This window comes from Centruroides vittatus, unplaced genomic scaffold (assembly GCF_030686945.1).
Source record: "Centruroides vittatus isolate TY-2023 unplaced genomic scaffold, ASM3068694v2 contig_3221, whole genome shotgun sequence".
Lineage (NCBI taxonomy): Eukaryota > Metazoa > Arthropoda > Arachnida > Scorpiones > Buthidae > Centruroides > Centruroides vittatus.
In genome coordinates this window covers 287,839-313,762 of record NW_027122070.1, presented here as the reverse complement: position 1 = coordinate 313,762, position 25,924 = coordinate 287,839, and the positions used below count along the sequence as shown (strand labels likewise).

At 30.6% G+C, this 25,924-nt stretch overlaps 1 protein-coding gene across 1 annotated transcript in view; it reads right to left on the bottom strand.

Moving 5' to 3' along the window:
• Nucleotides 1–25,924, bottom strand: part of LOC136973581 (uncharacterized) — a gene marked incomplete at its 3' end in the record, with an annotated part of 68,435 nt that overhangs the window by 34,481 nt on the left and 8,030 nt on the right. Inside the window, exons 3-5 of the mRNA XM_067268312.1 lie at nucleotides 17,317–17,437; nucleotides 8,619–8,669; nucleotides 1,748–1,783 (exon numbers count right to left, since the gene is read on the bottom strand). Of these exons, the coding sequence (XP_067124413.1) occupies nucleotides 1,748–1,783; nucleotides 8,619–8,669; nucleotides 17,317–17,437 (208 nt within the window). The remainder of the gene's footprint in view (nucleotides 1–1,747; nucleotides 1,784–8,618; nucleotides 8,670–17,316; nucleotides 17,438–25,924) is intronic.

Below are 25,924 nucleotides of genomic sequence, written 5' to 3'. Positions count from 1 at the left end.
GAATACCTGAAGCAGTGCTCAGAAGGAGCCTGAAAACATTTCTTTATGTTTATCCATGAATTTTATTGCTGGGCACCCAGTGGTTTTTTTGAGGTATGTTATACTATGGAAATTTATAGCTGATAGTACTTATATAGGAATATACAAAGAACACACTATTAGTTTTAACAAAGTAATTGTCATATAATCAGCAGAATTTGCTGAAATGGCCCCTTAATCCCCAGTAGCTTTATCCAAGATCCATGTATAGTATTTTTTTTTTTTTTAACTTGTTCTACCCTGTGAGCACTAAGAAGGCCTCTTTTAGCAAGCCCATTATGGGTTTGGCCAGGCCCACAATGGCTGGATGGTGAGGGACAGGGCCCAACAAATCTGGACAGACTACCCCCTAAAAAATTCCTGGGGATTTTTCGATCCATCCAGATTCGATCCCAGGTCCCCCAGAGCAATAGGCTGCCACCTTGACCACTCGGCTATCTGGCCTGTAGATCCATGTGTAGTAGATTTTGTTAATCTTAGAATATTTGACAAACTTTAACGTCCAGCAAAGTTGAGAAAAAGACGCAAATAAACTTTCACCCATTTTTATGCTTGCCTGGAAAAGTCAGGACTTTTTGCTTAGACTCTTCCAGTGTGGCCAGTCATGACATCAGAAGTGCACAGATCATTTTTATATGTAAGCACGAGTAATTTTTATACAGATTTTAGTATGACCACATGTTTAACTGGTCATACATAAAAATAACTTTTTGATGAACCCTTACTAGGCAAACTGAAAAACATCTATCTGTATATACTTTTTGTACTCATCAGTGTCATTGATATGAATGCACTAATAAGTGCATTCATATCAATGGCACTGATGAGTACAATTTCCCTATATTGAATTAAATTTAAAGGGCATTCAGTCAAAAAGGAGTGAGCAACAGAGATTCTATGGTATTTAAGGATTCCCCGACTTTCTCTGCTAAAAATCTTATTCTCTGACTTTCCAGGTCTTTATGGACCCTGTACGTATAATAAGTAACATTATAATAATTCTAGATTTAATTATACACTTATTTTACTTTGAAAATTTTTTAGCAATTGTAGTAACATCAGACCACAAAACTGAAACATGATTATTTTTGATAAAATAAAATGTGCTATATCTGTTTACATATGCAAACAGACAGACATAGCTTTGCCTAAATCAGCTGATTTAGGCAAATCTACATAAAAGCACAAGAATTTCTAAGCATGCATTAAGAAGAAAAAAAAAAAAGAGAGAGAGAGAGAGAGAGAGAGAGAGAGAGAGAGAGATAAATTTCATACTAGTTGATCTCACAGACAATATGTTAGTATTGGAGGGTTACAGAATGTATGTCACATTACCAATAATTGTTGGAGACTTTCAAAGAAAGACAAAATAAATGAAAATCAAGAATGTTTAAGAATAAATAAGGAAATGTAAGCTGTAATAATAATCATCTTTGAAATAAAATGAAAAATGTTTTCCAAAAAAAACAGAAAAATGAAAAAGAAACAGAAAAATGAAAAAACAGAAAAAGATGAACAGAAAAATGTTTTTGAAAAAAACATTTTTCTGTTCATATTTTTTTTTCCAATCCTTTCACTTTATTCTTTTAATGTATTCCTCCCTTTTGTATTTAGTTTTCATATTTGTGGTAGTTTGCAGAACACGAATCCTGCAAATATGAGGCTTCTATTGTATTTCATTTTTTAATATAATAAATAAGGAAATTACCCAGTCACTTTCTGAACTGGATTCAGCTTTTTTTCTCTGAAAGAAAATTAAAGCATAACGTTAATTAGAAATAGAAATATAAATAAAATAAATATTAAAATTTATATTTACAGAATTCTAGTCTAATATATAAATGGAAGTATGACAATCAATAATAATATTTATTATAAAAGTTAAATAATTAAATTAAAACTGTTCAATATTCTTTTCTCTTACATTGGTTTGGTTTATTATAATTGCTATATTTTGATCATTAAATAATTTTCATATTGTTGAAATTAAATCCAAATTAGATGCTTATCAAATATATAGTTTAATAATTTTATTTTATATAAAATAAATTTTTGACAAGTTTGGTTTACTATTCTTTAACAATTGGAACAGTTTACATTTTTCAAGAAAATATACCATTCCAAACATCCTGATTATAAGCTGATTTTGTTATGTACTGAAAATTTATTAAGTAATCAATTTTTAAATTTATTTTTATTTCCAGATGAATCCATATAGAATAACTAGCTTTTCAGAAAGTTTTGAGATCTAATTTCTATATCATATTAATAAAATTACTGTGTTAGATATTCCTAAGTTGCATTAAAAAAATATGTAGTTTCATTTATCTTAAGAATTTTTGGAAGAAAAGTTCAAAATGATTAATAAAAATATGTTCTGTTATCTATAAAATCCTTAAGTTCTGACCCCATGTTATATTGTAATATCTCAAACACTATTATGATAAAGAGGTCAATTTGACCTATCATAATAGCATTTGGAATGTTTTGATATTTTTAACTTCTAAAATTCTCTTATCATCCTTTTGATGTTAAAGTATTAATTCCATTCTTTCTTGTCTTAATATCAATAATTTGTCACTCTCAAACTGTATATTTGAAAATTATTTGAAATCAATAAAATATGCAGAATGGCAGTGTTTATTATTTGCAATTTACCCACTTCATTTTTGATTGATACTCTTTAACTCATGTGCTTTTGACTGATGTAAATTATGCCATGATTATGCATTTGTTTCTCCCTTACTTGTTGTGTAAAATCATTATATATCAGATACCAGCAACATCCATCATCCCCCTTTTAAACAAACAAAAAGAAAGTAATGATCTGACTATGGTTGGATTTAGTTGGCTATACTTGGCATTGATATGCAGAGACATTTGATGATAGGAAAGCCTGGACAGAATCATTGGAAGTGTTATAAGATATTTTGGTGTGTAGCATCCACAAGCTAAACCACATGTGCGAATGCCTATAGTCTGGCTGCTTTACACCATTCAAATATTTTTGCTGTGGAAACTGTCCCATATTCAATAATACAGCGCTTCCATTAGGAAATACATATACAGATTTATATTCAAATACACGATAGTAATTTAAAAACCACATCTTTATCAATCCAGCAAAAGATTTTTAATAACATAAAAATGTTTTCAATCATTTTAAATGATCATCAGTTACAAAAAAAGAAACATTAAAAATAAAACTTGCTCCTACATAAACAAGATTGGAATCGAAATGTTGGTCATGTAAAGGCACTGAATAAACTCTTGTCATTGAATTCTGATCTTCCTTCTTCTTATCATTTCTTAAAAGCTTGTAAACAGTGGAATTACATCAGTATACGATTTGAAGATGATTAGATTTGGCAATATTTCTATGTATTTTGTTTAAAAATGGGATGTAATTTAGCAACATCCCTCTCCCCCAGTCCACCTTGGGAGAATGTCATCTTGTGGTTTGGAAGGATGTAATAAGCCTCTCTACTTCGCCTCTCCGGTAACCTTGCTGCTCGGCTATATTAAGAATGTAATTCAACTCCTTAATTGTATCATAAATGCTTGTGCAATGCGTATAAGCACATTTAATCCAAGCCCTGAAAGAGGCTAACTTGATGTGCCTGGGATCGATGGATTGTCAAGGGATGATAATAGGCTGAAAACAGAGTTTGCGGTATACGTCGGTCCAGATTTCCCCTTGTTTGCAGGTGATGGAAATGTCAAGGAAGTTAACATTAGTGTCATTCTCCTGGTTTATATGTAACAACAATCCATAAGGTTTGTTGTTGATCGTATTTAAGAAATGTTGAAGGTTAGGCTACTTTGCCATAGTATGAAAATGCCATCCACATATCTGGTGTACAAAATGATATGATGTTGAAATTTGGGTAGGATAGCATTTTTGAGTTGATGTAATACTAATTTGCAAAGGATGGCAGACATAGGACTACCCATTGGTATGCCTCTTTCTTGTAAGAATACCTTTCCTTCAAACCAGTGGCGTAGCGTAGTGGGGGTGGCAGGGGCGGCCCGCCCGGGCGGCACTTATAGGGGGCAGCAAAATTTCACAAATAATAATATCTTGTAAAAATACCTAAATAAGAGACGGCGAAATTTTCCTCTGCCCCTGGCGGCTGACACCCACACTATGCCACTGCTTCAAACTCAAAGAAAGATGTATAACAAACCAAATGGGCAAGCTCTAGGATATGTATATGGTACCTCAATGCATTCTCGATATTAGTAAATAAAAAATCCCTTAATGCACAAAAGCAAGGAGGTAATTTTATTGAAGAATATAAGGATCTGTAGTCCATCACAGTCATGTACTCATTATCATTGAGAGAAATGTCCCTGAGATTCTCCACTAGCTGTAGTGAGTTGGTGATAGAAAGTGGATGCTGCTGATCCCTAGAACGGAAAAAGCTGACCAGTTGCTTTTCAAATCAAGAACGTAGGGGAGTTACATTTTTTCAATCACAGGACATATCTGGTTGCCTGGTTTGTGATAGCAATCTTATTTTTTTTTTACACGTAGTATAGAAATTTGTAATGAGATACATAATGTGGTTATAATAAAAAATTAATTTCAATTAATTCAAAGTAGGTTAAAAAATAAATATTGTGCAATTATTTTCATTGTATTTATATTTTAGAAAATACAAGGAAAGCAGCATTTCCACACCTTCCATGGACACATGCCACTGATTTTGGATAAGGTTGATATCCTTGCTTCAACAAAAGCACCATATCTAACTTATCTTTTCAAACATTAAACTTTTTATCTAATAATCTAAAATTAAAAACAGCATTTGAACATGTTAATAGTTTCTTGCTAATGTAATCTTTAGACCAGTGATTCTTAACCAGTGTTCCACAAACATACCTCAAGTGTTCCATGAAAAAAAAGATTTTGAAATTTTTATTCAAATTTATTCCCATTGTTATATTTGTAGATACAGTAGAGAGTCGTTAATTCGAACCCTGGTTATCCGAACAATTTTCAGTTGGACTGTGTCGTGCTGAATCGAACGTTTTTGATACTAGATTTACTTCTAAAGTATAATTTCCATGTTTTTATATTCTTCAATATATATTTATTTTGTTTGTACAAAATGCAGAAATAATTTTTAACGATACGATAGCCTCGATTATTATTATAAAAATTTTTGTTAGGCTTAAAAGCGACGAAAATTCAACACGAAGCAACATGCAACAAAGAAAAATTTGAACATTGGACAGGTTAATATATTTTTTCAACATAATTGGTTATCCGAACAAATCACTAATCCGACAACCCCAGTCCCCAATTGATTCGAATTAACGACTCTCTACTGTAATTCCATGTTTTTATTTTATTCAATATATTAAAGTTTATTAGTCTATTGTTTCCTGAGAATAGTAAACATGGAATTACTTATCAATTTTTGAATGTATTAGTAGTAGGCAAATGAGTAGCACGAATCACAAAAATTTCAATTCCCATTCGATATAATGTATGACACATTCTAATCACAAAAATTGTTAAGTAAATAATTATTTCAATTGTCAAGTAAATAATTTTTAGACTTACCTTTTCAGATTATAAGAACTGCAATTGGTGGGGTTTTTATATAAATTAATTTTTACGTTATGTTAGAATTTATTTTAACACCAGGATTGGTCATGGAAGCATATGGTTTTATTATTACTTACGACGGCAACAGAAATTATTCTGTTTCTCCTTGTTTGTACAAGTCACTCGATAGCTGCATTGCTGTGGTAAATAATTTTTCTTTCAATATTCCTGATAATTTTCCTATTGTTTTTCGTTATTTTAAAGTTAATGGAGAAATATGGAAAGGAGATGGAAAATTTGGTTTTGTAATTGTGGATGACGATGGAAGAATTAATGAAGTTAGTAATAATTTATATTATTTGTTCGAAGAATGTTCGGATGTTATGAGAGAAGTTTACGTTGAAAAGAATAAAAAGAATATATTAATATTTAGAGAGATAAATTGCGGATCAAGACATTATAAATTTACTAATGTTCATAAAATCGATTGATATGTATTTTAAACATCCAAGTAACTGTATAATTGCGGGACCATCGCAGTGTGGAAACACTTCGCTAGTAAGAAAAATTATTCGTTGCAAAATTTATGAAAAACAATTAAAGAAAATTTTATGGTGTTATTCTGTATATTTACTGTTTTTTCGAACCCCCAATCGACTGGGAAACTTTCTTATCTTCATCTGTAAACGAAGACACAATAAAACAATTTCACAACCTTATTCACTGGGATGCAATTAGTCAATGATGCGATTTATATGTCAAATTTATTTCGAATTATGCAAAAAAGTTAAATTGGATACACATCTGGAAAAATTATAAATTTTCAACCTCATTTATTTCAACCCATCTTAATTATGCAAAATGGGATTTAATTTGCTAATATCAACAATTAGATGACCTTTTCCTAACAAATTTTTCGAACCATCTTGACTGGAATAAAGTCGCTGAATTTCAAACTCTCTCGGATGATTTTATTATCCTCTTCATACATAAATTTGATATAAAAAAAACTATTAAAACACCAACAATTAAAAACATCAACTAGATGTAAAATAGAAGGGCACCTAAACTGGAATTTTGTTTCTCGTTATCAAAAACTTGACCAAGAATTTATTGATAAATTTCAAACTAAATTGTTTTGGTGTCACATTATAAAATATCAAAATTTAACCAGGGAATACATCGTTAGCAATCGTGAAAATTTATAGCTGTACTTAATGTCAGAAATATATGTCTCAGTTTAGAAAAACTGAGAGAAAGATACAATTATTAAATGTTTTACTGTATCCAATTTTTCTGTAATGCAAAGTAAAAATAAAAAATCTTTCAACTAAATTTCAGTATTAAATTACTTTGTGATAATAAAACTTAACTTGCCAGAAAAATAAATATAATTTACTTGACAATTTGTGAAATAATTTACTTAGTATACATGTTATCCTATGAGAATTTTGTGATTCGTGTGCGCCATTTGGAGTAATTTTGTGATTAGAGTGGCCCATACATTATATCAAACGGGAATTTTGTGATTAGAGTGGCCCAAACCACTACTACTCCGTGTAATGAAAAGTATATGATGTTCCGCTGTCTTCAGAAAGGTTGAGAACCACTGCTTTAGACATTTGACCCAAACAACTGCCAAATTATATCAGGCTATATTACTACTGCTATTATTAATTCAGAAATCCTTTGGCTTTAATATATAACTACAGAGTGAATGGTTATTTTGTTCAGACATTTGTATATTTAATTTTCATTGCGTTATTTTCCTGTACAGTAGAGTGTCATTTATCCGAAAGCCAATCAACTGAAACATTGGTTAACCAAAAGCTTTCCAGTTGGATTGCGTCGTGCTGAATCGAACATTTTTGATACTAGATTAACTTCTAAAGTATCATTTTTTTTTGTTTTTATATTTTTCAATATATTTATATATTTATTTTGTTTGTACAAAATAAAGAAATAATTTTTAACGATACAAATAGCCACAGTTATTATTATAAAAATTTTCATTAGGCTTAAAATCAACGAAAATTCAGCGCGAAGCAACATGCAACAGAAAAATTTCAACATGGGATAGGTTAATATTTTTCAGATAACCGATTATATACAAAAAAAATTAAGTTATCTGAACAACTCCAGTCCCCAACTGATTCAGATAAATGACACTCTGCTGTATTTTAATCTTGTTATTTGTAACCATGAATGTGTTCTTTTCTTCATGAATGCCAAAATAAACATTTTCATCATTCTTGTTCAAGTCAAACAAGCCAGTCTATCTGGAGGAAACCAGGAAATCAGATATTTCTATATGGTAAAAGCCCACATGCCGGTTTAAGTGAGGTTATACATGCTTCTCTAGAAGGTGCAATACAAAAAACAAACACATTTTTATTTTAAAACTGAAACTGTCAGCATTACATCAAAAACTACATTTATATGTTTAATTTCTTCATTTTGTCTTCTTTCTAACAACTTAAAATACTTTTGAAATTCCAAAAGTGCTTTTTTTTATGTGTATTTTATTATTTGATTCAAAAACACAAATATGTTGTTATTTTATTGTACTCAATTAAATGTTAAAGAAAACATTCTTCTAACAACTAGTTTTGTTAGATCTGATTAATTTTATATTTTAGTTGCAGTTTAACCAGCATGCCAGTAACTCCAGGGTTTCTGGCATGCTGTTCATTCCACAAAAATACAGTAGCACTTTTTCGATTTTTCTGTTTCTCCATGAATTCAGTGAACTTGAAATATTGAAATTTATTTTTTCATACAACAAAAACTTCTTTCCAAAAAATTTTGAATTTACAGAATCTGAGTTGATATAAAATATATATACTCTAAAATAAACAATCTACTTATAATTAAAAGAGATAAATAGAGCATTTGATAAGTTAAAACACTTTTTATTTTAATTTAGTAATTTTTGAAAACAAAAATGAATTACCTTTATCAAAATATAGTTAAATTCTAAATATTTATTAAGTATTGTAAAACAAATTTATTAAACACATACCTTGGATTTTTTCGATTCTGTCACTTTTGGTTTCTTTTTTGGTACATCTTCCTAATATATAAAACAAATTTTTACAATATAAAACTATCAGTAAAAATGTTTTGACTTTTTTTTTTATCAGCTTTAGTTACAGAAAATTCTTGCAATGGAAAATCAAATGTTATAGTATTGAACAACAGTTAAAATTTTAATAAACATAAAATTATAAATTTTTAAAATTAACACAAATATAAATATTACATATTTAAAATTACAGAACCAATCAACCAAACTTTGCTTAACTGTAATCCAAGTTAACCAAATGGTCTGTATTTTCTTTATCTATAAATATAAATGAGAATGTTTATTTGTACACTAAGCCATTCAACCAAACATTCATTCATTTAACATCATTAATTGATATGAAACTCAGCAGTTATGTTCACATACTTCTAACTTAGATAATGTCATATGCCCCATCCATAAATATTGATTGGATGGAATATATTTCTATTTATCAATTAATTTCTCTCTACATTTGATTTGTTTGCCTTTACATGAAGCACCATCTATTGGCAAATAATTTAAGAAAATAACACGTTGAAAACGACGTAAGTCAAATTTACTTGTGTAGTTAAGATGCAAGTCAAAACTATGGTGGAAAACGCCAATAATGAGCACTTAAAGACCGCTAAATAAGACGACAACACAGAAACACAGATGTTTTCACGTTTCGTTCTCTAGGATGATGATTATATTAACATTTACTGTAAATGTACATATTTTAATGATTTTATGTGCTTTTAATGCTTTTCTAGTGATATTATGACTTCAATATTTGTGGTGGACGGATGTAAAGTCAAATAAAATGATTTAAACTTGATTTTCATTTTTCCATATACTTTTTTGACAAATGACGTATCTTGAGGTATATATATATAGGTGTGCGTGTGTGTATTATATATACAGTTGAGTCCGCATAAGTCGACATCCAGATAACTCGACACCATCGGTTAAGTAGTCACTTTTCTGTGGTCCTGGCCAACTTACATAGGCATTAATGTTAAAAAACTCAGATTTACTCGACACCATTTAACTCGTCACTACTGGATAAGTCGACACACTTTTGCTGTCCCACTCTCCGACAAGTCATCAACCCCTCCTGAAAAAATGAATTCACTCTGCACCACATGTGCAGAGTGAAAAAATGAATTCACTCTGCACCACATGTGCAGAGTGAATTCATTTTTTCAGGAGGGGGACTCTATTTATTAATTAATATATAATTAATATATTATTGTCATTAATATATATATATACACACACATATTAATAAAAATGCCTTAACATTTTATGTATTTTTATGTATAAAATAATAAAAACAGATAAAAAGAAAATATACAATCTACATCAACGTCACACCAAAATCCAATTTTGCATTTTCTCATGCCAGAGGCATTAAGAATCCTTAGATGTTATTTGCCAACAATTGACAATTGCGAAGATGATGTTTTAAAGGCATTCGTGATCGTTGAAAAAGAAAGTTGAGACAGTTAAGTGCTCAAAACAAACAACACTAAACGAATTTTTCAGTTTTTCATCTACAGAGTAATTGTAAATGGAGGACACAGTGTATTGTAAGCCTATACTACTGTATAACGCACTACTGTATTTTATTAATTGTAGTTTTTTCCAACTTTGCTTTAGTCGTCACATTGGATAACTTGACACATTTCCACTTCCCCTTGGGGTGTCGACTTATGCAGAGTCGACTGTATATTGTATTCACTTAATTACTGTCACAATGATGTAGCACAAAATAGATACACTATTATTGCAACAGGTAGCACTTGCCTGTGTGGAGTGGAAAGTGTTACACTGTGAAAAATCTAAGTATTTAATTTTCCATATCTAACGTTTTACATAAAAGTTTTCCTGGGATGCATCCTTCTTGGCAGATCACTCGCATGTCACGTTGCCATAACTAAATAAACCAGAGTAATTCTAATCTTTTTCTATAAACATGATATTTACGAGGACATACCTAAATACGATGAAACCTGGACACCCTGTCCCCTTCTCTAATTTCACCTCCCTTATTAACTCATAAAGCCATTGCCCAAACTTTTCACTGATACTGCTTAAAGACATTCTAATGTTCAGCCAAATTAATATATGTACAATGATTTTAAGGCACAAAGTAGAGCTGGAAGTCTTTTTCTGTGCAGCTGATTATTTTTCCTATTTATTATCATGGTGACATTGTTTCATTCAAAATTTCCTGTAGTTGTAGTGTGTGAATGTGCACTTTATTCACATGTTGAGTTTTAATGTCAAATCTGCTTCCAGTATGCTTATGCCACAACATTCAAAAGTTTCCTTTTCTTACATGTTTTTGCTGATCTTTATTTTTTCAACCTGGTTTCATCAGTTTTATTTACGGGATCACATAAAAGCAACTAGTCTCTTATTTTTACAAGAATTTTTTTTATTTAACCAAGTCTTATATGAAGTTACTTGAATGTTAAGGTTAGAAACTTCAATTACATGCAGGGTCATCTCAACCTATCCAACACAGAACACTTTTCAAATACTAATAGTAGACTAGTATTATAGTCAGTAGTTGTTTACCACCCTCTCTTCCAGGAGGTCAATGACTACTATTTTTGGTCAAATTAACTTCAACCCCTTCTTCCTATCGAACTCAGCAGTATGGTGGCATTTGAATAGAAAAATTACATAATACAAGGTTAATGGTGAGCACAAAGTATGTTTCAAGTGATTTTCCAGGGGCAGAGTTTGAATGTTTAGTCCATTTTTCATAAAATTTGATTTGCTGGCAGATTACTGTTTGATATTCAGCTGTGAATGGTATAGTTTGTTAGTGCTAAGATTAGAAAAAATATGATATCTTAAATTTTTTCAGATAACAAATGAACTTCTTAGCAAATACTGGGAGCAAATATAATTCACCACACAAAACCTTTGAAACTCCAGTGATACGTGTTTACAAAACAGCAAACGTTTTTGACTCCATCCAGATCTTCCTCAGGCTACAGTTATAAAGAAATTTGAATACGTGTGAAATGGAACAAGAAATCGAAACGAATGCGATTCAAAATTTAGAATAGCAAAGATAAGATTGAAAATGGAACATTATGCTCGTGCTGAAATGACGGATAAGCACGTATAACATCATGTTTGCGAAAAGGTGAATACACGTGAAATATACCCAATGTGAAATCAGTTATGGGGGTGCGTTCCCTCATAACAAAATTTCCATGTGTGAGAGATGTTGACTGCATCCTTAGAGTTGATGCACATGTTATGTAATCCCACTTTATATATTTTGAGAGTCTCCATGGTTCTGAGCTGATCCATACGGTGTGAGAATTTGATCAGACGGGCATTTTGTAGATCAGCTGTGATTCCCGGTTCTGTGGCAACAGTTGCAAGGGCGGTGGTGTGTTTTTTTATTGGCAATGTCGTATTTGTGCTCACAAAGCAGTTTATGAAGAGAGTGTTTGAGAGCCCACATAAACCAAACGGCTATTAAATCTGTCATCCCAAAGCAGAACAGCATATACCCCCAATGCATGTTCAAGTCAAGTGTGTCCTCTCGAAATATATAAAGCGGGATTACATAACACGTGCATCAATTCTAAGGATGCAGTCAACATCTCTCACACATGGAAATTTTGTTATGAGGGCACCCCCATAACTGATTTTGCATTGGGTATATTTCACATGTATTCACAGTTTCACAAACATGATGTTACGTGTGTTTATCTGTCATTTCAGCACGAGCATAATGTTCCATTTTCAATCTTATCTTTGCTATTCTAAATTTTGAATCTCAATTGTTTTGATTTCTTGTTCCGTTTCACACGTATTCGAATTCCTTATAACCGTAGCCTGAGGAAGACCCAGATGGGGTCGAAAACATTCGCTGTTTTGTAAACATGAATCACTGGAGTTTCAAAGGATTTTGTGTGATGAAAGATATCATATTTTCAATTGCTATCTGCTTCACCAATGAAATCATGTCATTTCATACCATCCAAGTATTGTGATAAACATGACAATAAAAGGCTAAAATAACCAAACTCTTTATATAGTTTTTGTTTTAATATTTGTTATATAAGTTATATACTATAATATAACTACAAAAGTTATCTTACAAGTTTATCATATCAAGTGAACAATCTAACACACTTTAAAAATTCTTTATTCCTCTACTGTACACAATTTAAAAAAATTTTTTAAATCTGTTAGATGGTCATTTAGTATGATAAACCCTCACATAAGATAACCCCCTTGTTATATTGTTCTTGTCTGGAGACAAACAAAAAGCGCAATATAACCGAGTACTAAAAATTCTGGGCTTTTACTAAACAGATTATACATGCTATGGAATCTCTATCCTTTCATCGGCAAGTATTTCTGATATAAAATAAAATTCAGTATTGCAAAACTAATCTTATTTTATATCAGAAATACTTGCTGATGAAAGAATAGAGGATAGAGATTCCATAGCATGTATAATCTGTTTAGTAAAAGCCCAGAATTTTTAGTACTCGGTTATATTGCGCTTTTTGTTTGTCTCCAGACAAGCACAATATAACAAGGGGTTACTGTATTATAGAATTTGATTTATATAACTACAAAGGTTATCTTATGTAAGGGTTTATCATATTAAGTGACCATTAACAGATTTTAAAAATTCTTTAAATTGTGTACAGTAGAGGAATATGTTATCGATTTTACAAGATTTTTTCCTTAAAGTTTAATGCATTTATGTGCATTTGATAATATTTTATTTGTGATTAAACGAAATAAAATTAGAGTTGTATTAATAAATCTAATTTTCTTTATTTTGATCTTTAAAGTCACACCTCATCCTATATGTGAAATCATCTTATATACGAGTAAATATATATAAAAAACGCAACTTAATAAATAATTAGACTCTTGTAAACTCTATAAAATTAAATACATTTCAGTACTTTAGCATTTCATCTTCAGATCCAAATTGAACAGAACATACAGAGAATAAAAAACGTCAAATAGAATGATGTTAGAATGTTTTATTTACATGTTTTGTTCGTTTGTAAAAAGTTGAAATCTGATTGTTATTTTATGTTTTGGGTGTTATTTTTAGTTAGTTATTTTCTTTTTGGGGCCTTTTTTCTTAAAGGACAAACTCCTAAGAAACCCTCAATGTGCTAAATTCAAAAATAAAAAATCTAAAAGACACTAATTTACATCAGTGACTAATCCTGTGATGTGTGGACATGTAAATATAGCAATACGGAGTTACACTGGTAGACAGATAAAAGATGACATACCCATTCAACAGTGTGGTATAGCTCCTGACAGTGACTTTCATCAAAGCAAATTGTCTGGCATTCCTTGATAAGCAATCAGCTTGTAAGAAGAATATTCTCTGCTTAAGTATTTTGGTGGCGATTTGATTGATTTATATGATAAAGAATTTATTTGAATAATTGTTTATTTTGTTTATAATTGATCTCAACTTTTTTTGGAATATTTGAAATATATACTTATTACTAATTCTTGTTATAATCATTGTTGTTTATATATAAATAACACTGTTCAATCTAATAAATATTTACTGTGTATTTTTACTTATATAAGTGTTATTTTGGATCATTATATTTTGCTTCCCATTAAGTCCAGGCCTGGTACTTGATAGGGTTGCCACCTATACGGGTTTGACCCATAGACTCCGGGATTCAGTGTTATCTCCGAGCTCAATTAATATTTCTCCAGGTTGTGCAAGTTGAAATGAATATGTACAAAATTATATGGAAACCATTGAATATATTTCTTCCCTTGTGTACCAAATTACTAATGCAGTGGTCGTTGACTTAAAAACATAACATCTATAACTGGTGTAGGTACAGTACTGCTGTGTGCTATGTAGTTTTACTCTCTCTTGTGACTGTTCTGTCAAGAGATGTATGAGAGTGACATGATATAGCCTACATTAGGTGACAGTTTGATAATCAGTGTTCATGTTGGTTGAAGATTAATAGTAAGTTATAGTATATAGTTAGAGTCAGACTCGAGCAGGTTATATAACAAACAATCTGTTGAACCCTCAAAAATTTTTTTTTTATTTTTAGATGTTTTTTAAGTCTCCAAATTTTTTTCAGAAATTTTTACCTGCACAAAAAATTTTTATCGCAATTTTAATCAACTTTTAATGATGCACAATTAATGCTTGTTTTTTATGGGATTTTTAAAAATCAAATTTCATTCATCATTCTAAAGTTTTAGTGTACGGATATTACTTACTATAGTGTACGGGGCTTACTATCAGAAAGTAGCTTTAAATAACTTTACTGCTTTCTGATGTGAAAAATGACATCCAATAGTTTTTTTTAATTTTTTTAATTAATACATTTTATTATATATATGTTTAATTAAGTTGGGGGGGGGTCGGAAATTTCTCCGGAAGTCAGAAGTCGTCTCCAGGCAAGACTAAGTTATGAGGTGGCAACCCTAGTACACAGTGGTGATATTCGAAATATTTAACAAGGGGTTCACTAGCAGAAAATTTTTACCTGACAATCACCGACAAACAAATTGGAAGTTTTGGCTAGAAATAAATACAATACCTTTTCTTGCAACCATATATCTAACAATCAGTGGCGTATTTAGAACGTAACAAGCCATGGGAGAAGGCCAGGTAACAATAGTGTTTTAGAGCTGCTATTATTATTATTATTATTATTATTATTATTATTATTATTATTATTATTTAAGGCAGAGAAATTCTTTACCGCAATATGGCGCTTCTAGGAATAGGCACATCATCTCTCGAGATACATTGTACTTTTTCTTTCGCTGTCCATAGCCCGACACGTGTTCCACAGCCATATTGTATTGTCTCGCGCGCGTGGCATTCTGGGATCTCTCTTATGACTGGATCTACTTTCAAAAACACTCTTGAATCGATCGCGATTAAAGGCCCTAGTTTAGTAGTATTACAGAGTATAATACGCATATTTTAATATATTTAAAAAAAAAAAAACAAACCCACTGAGAAATGTTCTGTGTGTTTAACAAGGTTCGGAAAACTGAAAATTTTAACAACGGGTTCGCCCGAACCCGTTCGGAAAACTTTAACAACGGGTTCAGGCAAACCTGTGCGAACCCGCCGAATATCACCACTGCTAGTACACCTATCCCTCGTTTTACACGGTACTTTTTTTACATGTTTTCACTTTTACAGGTTTAAAAAATAAATGTAGAAAATAAACTGGTTATGATCAAAAGGAACAATTTTTAACTCTAATCTACATCTATATTCCAATCCAGCTTAATTGTATGTTATAGTTGATATTTAGGATACTAGGTGACAGTTTTATTTCAATCCGTCAAATAGTAACCAATAAACCGATATAGGGTACTCCCCCATACGCACAAAGTTGCATTCATTGCACATAGTTTTAAACCAGAAAATTTTAATTTTTCATATTCATAAGTAACAAACGATTATATTATTTTTAATTACATTTTTTTACATTACATTACATTACACAATTACATTACATTTTTATGAATCTTTCAGATTTTATTTTTTGTTCCTTTGTATTGATACTTTGTATTTAATTAATAGAAAGAATATATTTTTTTTGCCTTTCAATATTTTTGTTTGGTTTATGTACCTTTAAAAAACTGAAAAAAATTCATAATTAATAAACAACGAAATTATGCGTTTTTTGCATACTTTTCAATTTACACGGTTTTACATTCAAAAAGATACAAATTCGATTTACACGTTTTTCTTGGGAATCTATCTTCCGTGTAAATCAAGGGATAGGTGTACTTGATTTGAACCCTAAATTGTGTAACCTCACCTTTTGTGTCATGTGGTACATTACATGTTCTTCACTTAAATACCTGTAGTATTCTCTGTATGTTCTGTTCAGTTTGTATCTGAAGATAAGAAGCTAGTTTCAAAAAGTGTTAATCTCAGTAAATAACTGGAATTCTGTAAATCAGTGTTTCTCAATGGGGGCAATATTGCCCCATTGTCCCATGTGGGCAATTTTCCATGTTGGAGGGTGATTAGTAATAATTTATATTTTGGAGGGCAAAAAACAATTTTTTGGGTGATATAGTAAAATATTATATTAAGAATAATTAGATATTTTATTTGTTATATTGTACAATAATTAAACAAATAACATTATATACTAGTCACTAGTCTATTCAATGCAATACGAATTTGAGGGGCGAGCTAACAATGCCCAACAAAATTTGTTACAAAGTGAAGGGGGTAACGATTTGTTAGTAGTTGAGAAACACTGCTGTAAATTAAACATTTACTCTTTTTAATTCTATGCACTGTAAGCTAGAACTTCTAGATAATATTATAAAACACCTTTCATTTTTTCTAGCAAATTTTTAATTTAAACAAAATAACACTTTTAGCTATTTTGTTACATTAAACTTGAGAAAGGCTATTCAAAATAGCTGAAATTAAAAATTTGCTAGAAAAAGTGAGAAAGATCGTTTTGTAATATTTACTCTTTTTTGCTTCATATATTTAATAGGCCTATAGCAAATTCTTATTTACATTTCCTAAAAGATAAAACACCAAAATTTTGAAATAAATTTAAATGTAATAATTTTATGATTATATATTCAAATAAACTAATTTATAAATAAGCCTAAAGATTTTTACCTCACTCTCTGATTCATATTCTTCATCTGAACCTTCTTCTTCAGGACTTTCTTCTTCTGAATTCTCATTTTGCTTACTCTCTGTGATGATATTCATAATTATATCATCAATGTCTTTCTTCCTACATTAAAAAACAATTTAAAATTAGAATTATTATTCAAGTTACACACACACAAAAATTACTGTGATTTTCTGCAGTATTTACTGTAGAAAATCTGTATTTACTCGTGTATAAGACAAGATTTTTATTCATTTTTCACTGCTTCAAAAACCTAGGTCATCCTATACTCATGGGTGAAGGATTCTTTGTGTTTTTGCAATAATTTTTGTGAACTGTGTATAGTTTATGCTGACATTATAATAGAGTGCTAATGAGGTCAAGGTGACTGTCGCTTTCAAAGAAATGGTCTGAAAATAGCTAGCCACTTAGCAATGATTATAAATGTAGATATTCATATTTGTTAAATTGGTGTTTTTAATGAATATTTGCACATTCTGAATCATTAAAATAAACTTTTTCCGGTTATGCACATTATAATCTTTTGGTTATGCAATGTGGGTATCAGGTGCATGGAAAAGCATTCCTCAAGAGCTGATAGCAAAATCATTCAAGAAATACTGTATTTCAAATTCACTCGACAGATCAGAGGATGATGCTTTGTGGAGTGTGGGTGAAAAAGAGGAAAGTTGTAATGCAGCTTCGGAGGGAGAGTCCAAGTAGACAAAAGATGATAGTGTCAAGAAAATATGGTTGATGCCTTAATATGTGCATTTGAAAATATTTTATTTGTGATTAAATGAAATAAAATTAGAATTGAATTAATAAATCTAAGTTTCTTTATTTTGATCTTTAAAGTCATACCTCATCCTATATGCAACATCATCTTATACACAACTAAATACAGTACACAAGTAATATAAAAAAAATTTTTTTAAAGTCAATTCCTACTTAGGTCAACAAAGAAAAATTTTATTTTAGTTACTTTTTATTAAATAATTACAATTAATATAAATATGTATATACATATGACAGAATCACAATATTAAGTGGCAAAATAGAAATTGGAATTGAACCCAAAGCATAAAATTTCTTCAATTTTATTATTTGAGAAAAATCCTTCATTCTAACCACTAAGCCACAACTGCTAACTCACTCTCGGAAATCATTTGGATAAAACTTCTACTTAAAGCAAAACTTTTCAAAAATTTATCGAAAAATTATTGATTTCCACAAGAATTGAACTCGCATTCTTCACCTTCACGTGAAAAATACTGAAATCCTTGCATTTTACTGATTGAGCTACTGCCTGTTGATTTCAATTTTCATTACAAACTGCTAAAACTATTTAAAGTATTAATAATTAGGTTAATGTTACCTGTGGTATCAAAGATGGCGACAGGGAAATTTTTTCCCCTAGATACTAGACGGAGATGGGAAAATTTATTAATTTGCATAATGTGACAGATAGTACAGGTACGCCCCCTAACATTTAGATCACTTGGTATTCTACTTTGAGATTATCACTTGAGAATTCTGATTCGAGATTACCGCAGCCATCTTGAATGTAGGGAAAAAAATTTTCCCTGTCGCAGTCTAGTATCTAGGGAAAAAATTCCCCATCACCATCTTCAATTCCACAGGTAATATTAACTAAATTGTTTAATGCCGATACGATCTTGTCCTTTAATTGGTTATTATTTTGTTACATTAGTGAAATAAATTGGGATAAAATTCAGTTCTCATTTTTATATAAATGTTTCTTGATTTATGTTTTTTGGGTCACCTCCTATTACTGAATCCCGATACTTGGATCAGGATTTTAATACTTTTTCCTGATATTCAAATTCCTATATGCAAACCCAATATAAGTTAGTATGTTCTCTAATGGGCTTATATTTTCTTTCTTATTCACATCTACAGTAAGTTTTATTGTTATTATTATTGTGTGCTGATTATTTTACTAAAAACATCTTTTATAAGTAACTAACCTTTTGCATGTTCTTTTTCTACTACTCCAATTATTCTCAAAGTAAACTAATTACTAAACATTACAATGCTCCTTTCTTTGGTATCTATACAGTGCACACTCACTAATCTAAATCTGCATTAAACTGATTTCAACTTTATCTGAACCAATTTTGTTCATTTTGCCACTAAATATACCAGGAAAAAAAACAAAAAATAAAATCAGCCATTTTTTAAATATGAGGAATTTGTAACATCAATATGTATTACACACTTTAATTATGTACCAAACATATGGTATAAAGAAATTTTCAAAAATACTACATATGTATTTGTCCAGGTATAAATCCAACAATGAGATCTTAGAATTGGGTCATTTCATGCCAATTGTGCAAACCTCCAGGCACACCCCTTCCAGTTTTGTTCTAACTCTACAATAAGACAAGACAGGCACTAACTGGAAATTTAGTTAATTTATAATTTCATACCTTATAGTTCCAGCATAAAAACAAATTTTATTCAGTAGGCCTTTATTAACTGTTTATTTCAATTGCTTCACACCTCGTTGTTTATCACCAAGTTTTAAAAATAAGTCAATAAAAGATAATTTCCTAAACAGATGACAATTCCATTATGACTGATATAATAAGTCTAATATTACAGGTGGATAATAATAACTGTTAATGAAACTTGGAGGCCTTTATCAGATTACATCTAGAAAGAATGTTTCAATATAGAACATTTTAAAAAGAATGCTTAAATATAGAATGTTCCAAATTTTAAAAAAGTTTTTTAAAATACATACGAACATCAAATTGGTTTCTAATTTATTTATAACGACAAGTACATAGACCAGCGAGTGAAATTGTATAATAAATACTTTGTTTCGGGCAGTCTTTAAGTATTTTATTTTCACTTATAAACAAGTTCTTTAGGATCCCAACTCCACAAATACCTTCTTTACACAAAGTCGCTAAGTACTTGCTTAACAAACAATAATATATATAGCACAACAACAATACGCGGGCCGAAACTTACAACTAATACTTATATTACTTATAACTAAGGAGGGGAATAGGAAGGGTAGTAGCAAAGATTGATAGAATGAGAGGAAGATTGAAATACCAAAGGGTTTTTCTTGCCTTCACAAACTTGGGTGGGATACCACTTTGAACTTTTCCTTGAGACTTTAGTCATTGCCTTTTTTGTAGATTTTGTCTGGTACTAATTTAGTATCTTCTTTCACAGTTACCATCAGGAATTCTTCTTTATAAATCTCTCAACTCTTCACAGTCTCCAGTTGGCCTACTCGCAACCTGGAGCACTATCTTCTCACATCTGTTCTCCTCAAGAGCTCAACCAAGAATGTCCTGTCCAATTCTTTCACCCACTCCAGGGTCTTATCTCTTCGTTTGTTCTTCTGGTTTCTCCAAATTGGTAATTCCAACCATGGGAAAAAAGGGTTGGGAAGGAAAGTTCTAGAAGAAGTTAGAACAAAGGAAAAAAAGAGAAAGGCTAAAACTAACTTAAATTAATAAATACAGCAGAGCGTTGTTTATCCAAATCAATTGGGGACTGGGGTTATTCGGATAACTTATTTTTTGGTTAACCAATTATGTACGAAAAAATATATTAACCTATCCCATGTTGAAATTTTTCTCTGTTGCATGTCGCCTTGCGTTGAATTTTCGTCGATTTTAAGCCTAACTAAAATTTTTATAATAATAATCGTGGCTACTGTATCGTTAAAAATTATTTCTTTATTTTGTACAAACAAAATGAATACATTGAAAAATATAAAAACAAAAAAAATTATACTTTAGAAGTTAATCTAGTATCAAAAACGTTCGATTCAGCACGACACAGTCTGACTGGAAAGCTTCCGGTTAACCGACGTTTTGGTTAAACAACGCTCTACTGTACATATATACAATATTATGGCCAACGGCCACACCACCACCAATGTGTGAATGCAAAGTTAGTTAAACATACAGTGACCAAAAAAAGGAAATCACTATAATACAATAAAAATACAATATATCTGTGATAATGAGATTTACAAACTTTGAGGTGAGAGATTTGAAGGAATGACTCAAAGGATGATCATGGATTGTTGTAAAGTCTTCCATGCAGCAGAAATGAAGTCCATGTCATTTGTAAACCTCCAATAGTTTTAGACTGTTCAGATACACCAGATTTATTAGTAGAACTTACTTAACTTTAACTTATGGTCCTGATGCACACACAGCTAGAGATGTTACTGGATTTCCCCTCCCAGTGGTATATTTATATTTTTTCAACCTGCTGAGCAACAACCTATTGGTAGCCTAGACATACTACAAATTTCTATTGAACTTGTCATCCCTAATGAAGAACATGTATACCCTGGAACCCCATTCTTGTAACCTTGCTTTTGTCATTGCTTAACCTTTAAATGCCCAACCTGCCAATAAATCAGCATCCATTTTCTGTTAACAGGCACAGCATGCTAATATATTGGTTTATGGGAATTATCAGAATTTATCTATAATGGCATTTCCTAGAATATTCTGACCAGTCAAAGGTTCTAGATGGTTTAATTCACACATTTCTACCAGACAGTATTGTTTCATCTATGACCAATAATTTTTCTAGACAAAAGAAATTTCCAACTTGCCACCATTCTGTTTTGCTTTTCTCAGCCTGTTTGAAGTGTTTTTCTTGTATTGTGGGATAGTATCTTATTTTATTTGAGATTTACTGCATTTTTTTTAATATAAATGAGTTTTAGTTTATTTATTATTAAAATTATTATTAATAATTAATTTTTGATGTAGTATCTTTAGAATAATTTTATATTTTACGTTTTTTTTATTTAGTTTGTTATGTTATTTTTATAGTTATTTAGTTTATTTTTTATATTTAACCAGTTAGTTTTTTTATGCCTAGTTTATTTTTAAGTTTTTATATTTTTATAGTATGCAAAGCCTTTTATTTATTTTTTATTATATAGAGATTTTTCAGCTTTAGTCAATGATGGTATCTCTGAGTTCTAAATTAGATGACTTGAATGTTATAGAATTTTTAGATTCTATAGATAATGATTACCAGTGAACAGATTTTTAAGTGCAAAATTATGGTCAGAAAAGGAAAAACATTCTGAAGCATACAGAAAGGTGCAGAAAAAAGTGTTGATAAAATGCATTTATTAGGTTTAAGCCAGTTACATGAACATCCAACACTACAGCAAATATCATAAAGTAACCATATTTAGGAGGTTAACATGACATTTACTGGGTCTTAACCAACTTGGGTCTTGTTTTAGTGGATTATGCACATTTCAACGCTGTCAAAAGTATGTTGCTGAAGCAGGAGATCCTTGTATGTGGAGAAACTCCATTCAACATCAACTGAAACCAATAAAGCATATCTTGTAAGCACTCAGAAAAAGGAGTTCAGTCAAAGTTTCGAAGATTTCTACATTTGGATTGTTCAAATTTAATTGAAATTTGGCTTTGGAGAATCTGTCAAGGTTGTCCTTCACTATACCACTCACCAAATAAATCATCACCAGTTCATAACTTGAAAACAAAAAAATTTTTACAAACATTGTTCTGGATTTAGTGACAGTGTACATGTAATCCTCTAGGATTGGTAGTGATGTATTTAAAAAACATCACTAAATCAATATTGGAGTGAAGTTAATTTACATACCTCCAAACCTTGTTACCAGTTTACCTCCAAAAACAATGAAAAAACAATTCGTTAGAACCTTTTAGGGTTTGAAAACGTTTATGGAGGTCACATCGGTAACAGGCTTGGAGGTAAATTAACTTCACGCCAATATTGATTTAGTGGTGTTTTTTAAATACATCACTACCAATCTAGAGCAAGTCAGCAACTGGTGGTCCACAGACCATTGAAGCACTGTTTTGCCCATTTGCTGCACTTTTTTAATCTTGTAAATAACAAATGAATGCCAAGCCTCACTGAACCAGGATATGATCCATGTGCAAAATATAAACCACTTGTCTAAATATCCTGTTTGCATGATCTACATCATTATATACCTCATCAGAAGATTAGTATTGATGAAAGCCTGATAGGCACAAAATGCAGAATCATTCTTATGCAGTGTTTACCCAGCAAGCATCACCACCAACAAACATATCTACCAAAAAGCCTTAATTCCAGTGAGGTTTAATGTGAAACAGAAACCTTTTAAACTAACATTTTGAATCTTCAAATGGAGATCTTCAAGTCTGTATATTTGATGATGTAATACAGTAGAGAACCGAAAATCGGAATCAATTGGGGACTGGGGTTCAGATTAGTGATTTGTTCCGATTACCGATTATGTACGAATAAATATATTAACCTGTCCGATGTTCAAATTTTTCTCCGTTGTGTGTCGCTTCGTGTTGAATTTTCGTTGATTTTAAGCCTAACGAAAATTTTTATAATAATAATCGAGGCTATCGTATCGTTAAAAATTATTTCTGCATTTTGTACAAACAAAATAAATATATTGAAGAATATAAAAACATGAAAATTATACTTTAGAAGTAAATTTAGTATCAAAAACGTTCAATTCAGCATGACACAGTCCGACTGAAAATCGTTCCGATTACCGGGGTTCCAATTAACGAGTCTCTACTATAAATGAATCAAACAACGGCTTTATTGAAAAATTAAATGAAATAACTTTCGAATACATAAAAAAATAAAATACAGCAAGGTACAAGATTGATTAAAAATAAACACAAAACTAAAAAAGTAACAAAATCAAATTGTATAAATATACATGAGAACATTCAGTTATAATATTATTACCTCCTGATATATCATAATTGGTCACAAAGAGATTGCCACATCTAAGATAGTTGTTGCTTATCTTTAAAATTAATGCAATGACCCTTTTTCTCAGATTTAAAAATCTCCAAGGCTTTAAGTATCTTGATGAAGTCAGAATGTTTTGATCATTTGATGATGAAAGCTCTGTCAAGGAGGGCATGTATGTCATTATCAGTTGTGAACATAGCTAGGACAGTGTTGTGTTTCTTTTTATTGATATCATGTTTGTGATCTGATAGTCTTATTTTGAAAGACTGTGGTTGAATAAATGTATTCAAAATTGCAACCAAATCAGTACTCCTTCAAAGGAATCTTATATACTCCTCACTTCACTAAGCATGTTAATCTTACTTTTTCCATTCCAGAGAATGTTAAAGATGTAGAATTGCACATATAAGTTAATTTAGTCTGTTTTAGACAAGCTATTTTCTTGTATAATGTTATCATCTTAGAATATAACCACAACATACTATGTTGTGTATTCCCATGGTAACAGCCTATGCAAACAGTATATGTCCATTATTGTACATTACTGATCGCTTTCTGAGGTCTCGCAAACATGGAAGCAATGAGTCACAGCTTACTGGTAAATGAATGTAATAAATTGACATCAGATATACCTCATCAAGATGCACTGATCAAGAAATTCCAATTTAGCTCTTGTTTTACATAGTTTAAGGACCAGTTTTCTATATTGCCTAGTTAGCATAGCCATGTTTATCTCCATAATGGTGGTATGTAACTAGGAAAAGTATTGACCAAAAAAACCCCCACCTTTGTAATCCTAGCAATGTATTTGAAAACATTCTTAATTTTAATAATCAGTTTGACTATTCTTCTTCAATTAACAGTATTGTCAAATAAAAAAAAACAATTTAAAAATAAAATGTTCTTATTTTAATTTAAACATTACAAGAAATTTAAAACAGCATAAAAAGCAATAAGTATATAAATAAAATTAAAAAATAAAATACATATAATAAAAATGAACAATTAATAAAGGAACACACATAATTAAATCTCAAAAAATTGACAGCAAGCATTACAAAAAAGGTATCTGATTGTAATAATTAATGTATGTGGATTTTCTATGTACTTTATAAATTTCAAACTTCTCTAGGTGAGAAAGAGTGCACTTTAGGAGGTAGGCCTGATGATTTCACTTCTTCCAAATTTATCTATACATCCTGATGTGAATATGCCACCAATGCAGTGTTTGTAATTACGTCCAGTGGGACATATGTATTCAAGCTTTGTTGTAAAATGTTAGCCATCTATTGGGATTAAATAGACATCTTGGCATAGTTATAATTATATGGAGCTTTATCATTTTTAAAATTTTGAAATCAGTTGGGATTACATCAGTATACAAATGTAAGATTGTTAAAGTTGACTGCTTCTTTATGTATATTTCTTAAAGTCTGGAAATAATTTAAGACAACCCTTTTTTTCTGGTTTACCACTATCAAAGTTAGATTTTATGGTTAAAAAGATCATAATTAATTATTTTATCAATTGAATTGGATACTCCTGTTGTGCTGCTATCTTTAAGATGTACTTGAGTTCTGTTATCATATCCAAGATGTTGTACAACAAGTATATGCTCTTCTTATTGATCTGAATGCAAAGAGCTTAACATGCTGTGGGTTCATAGTGTTGTAGGGGACCAAAAAGTTAATGCTTCATTTAAAAGGGGAACATTTTAGTTGATGATAAATATATAACAGTTTTGGGCTTTCAATTGCTTTATCCATCCCATTTAAACTGGCAGACAAAAGTTAAAATAATAAATTGGAATCAATTTGAAAA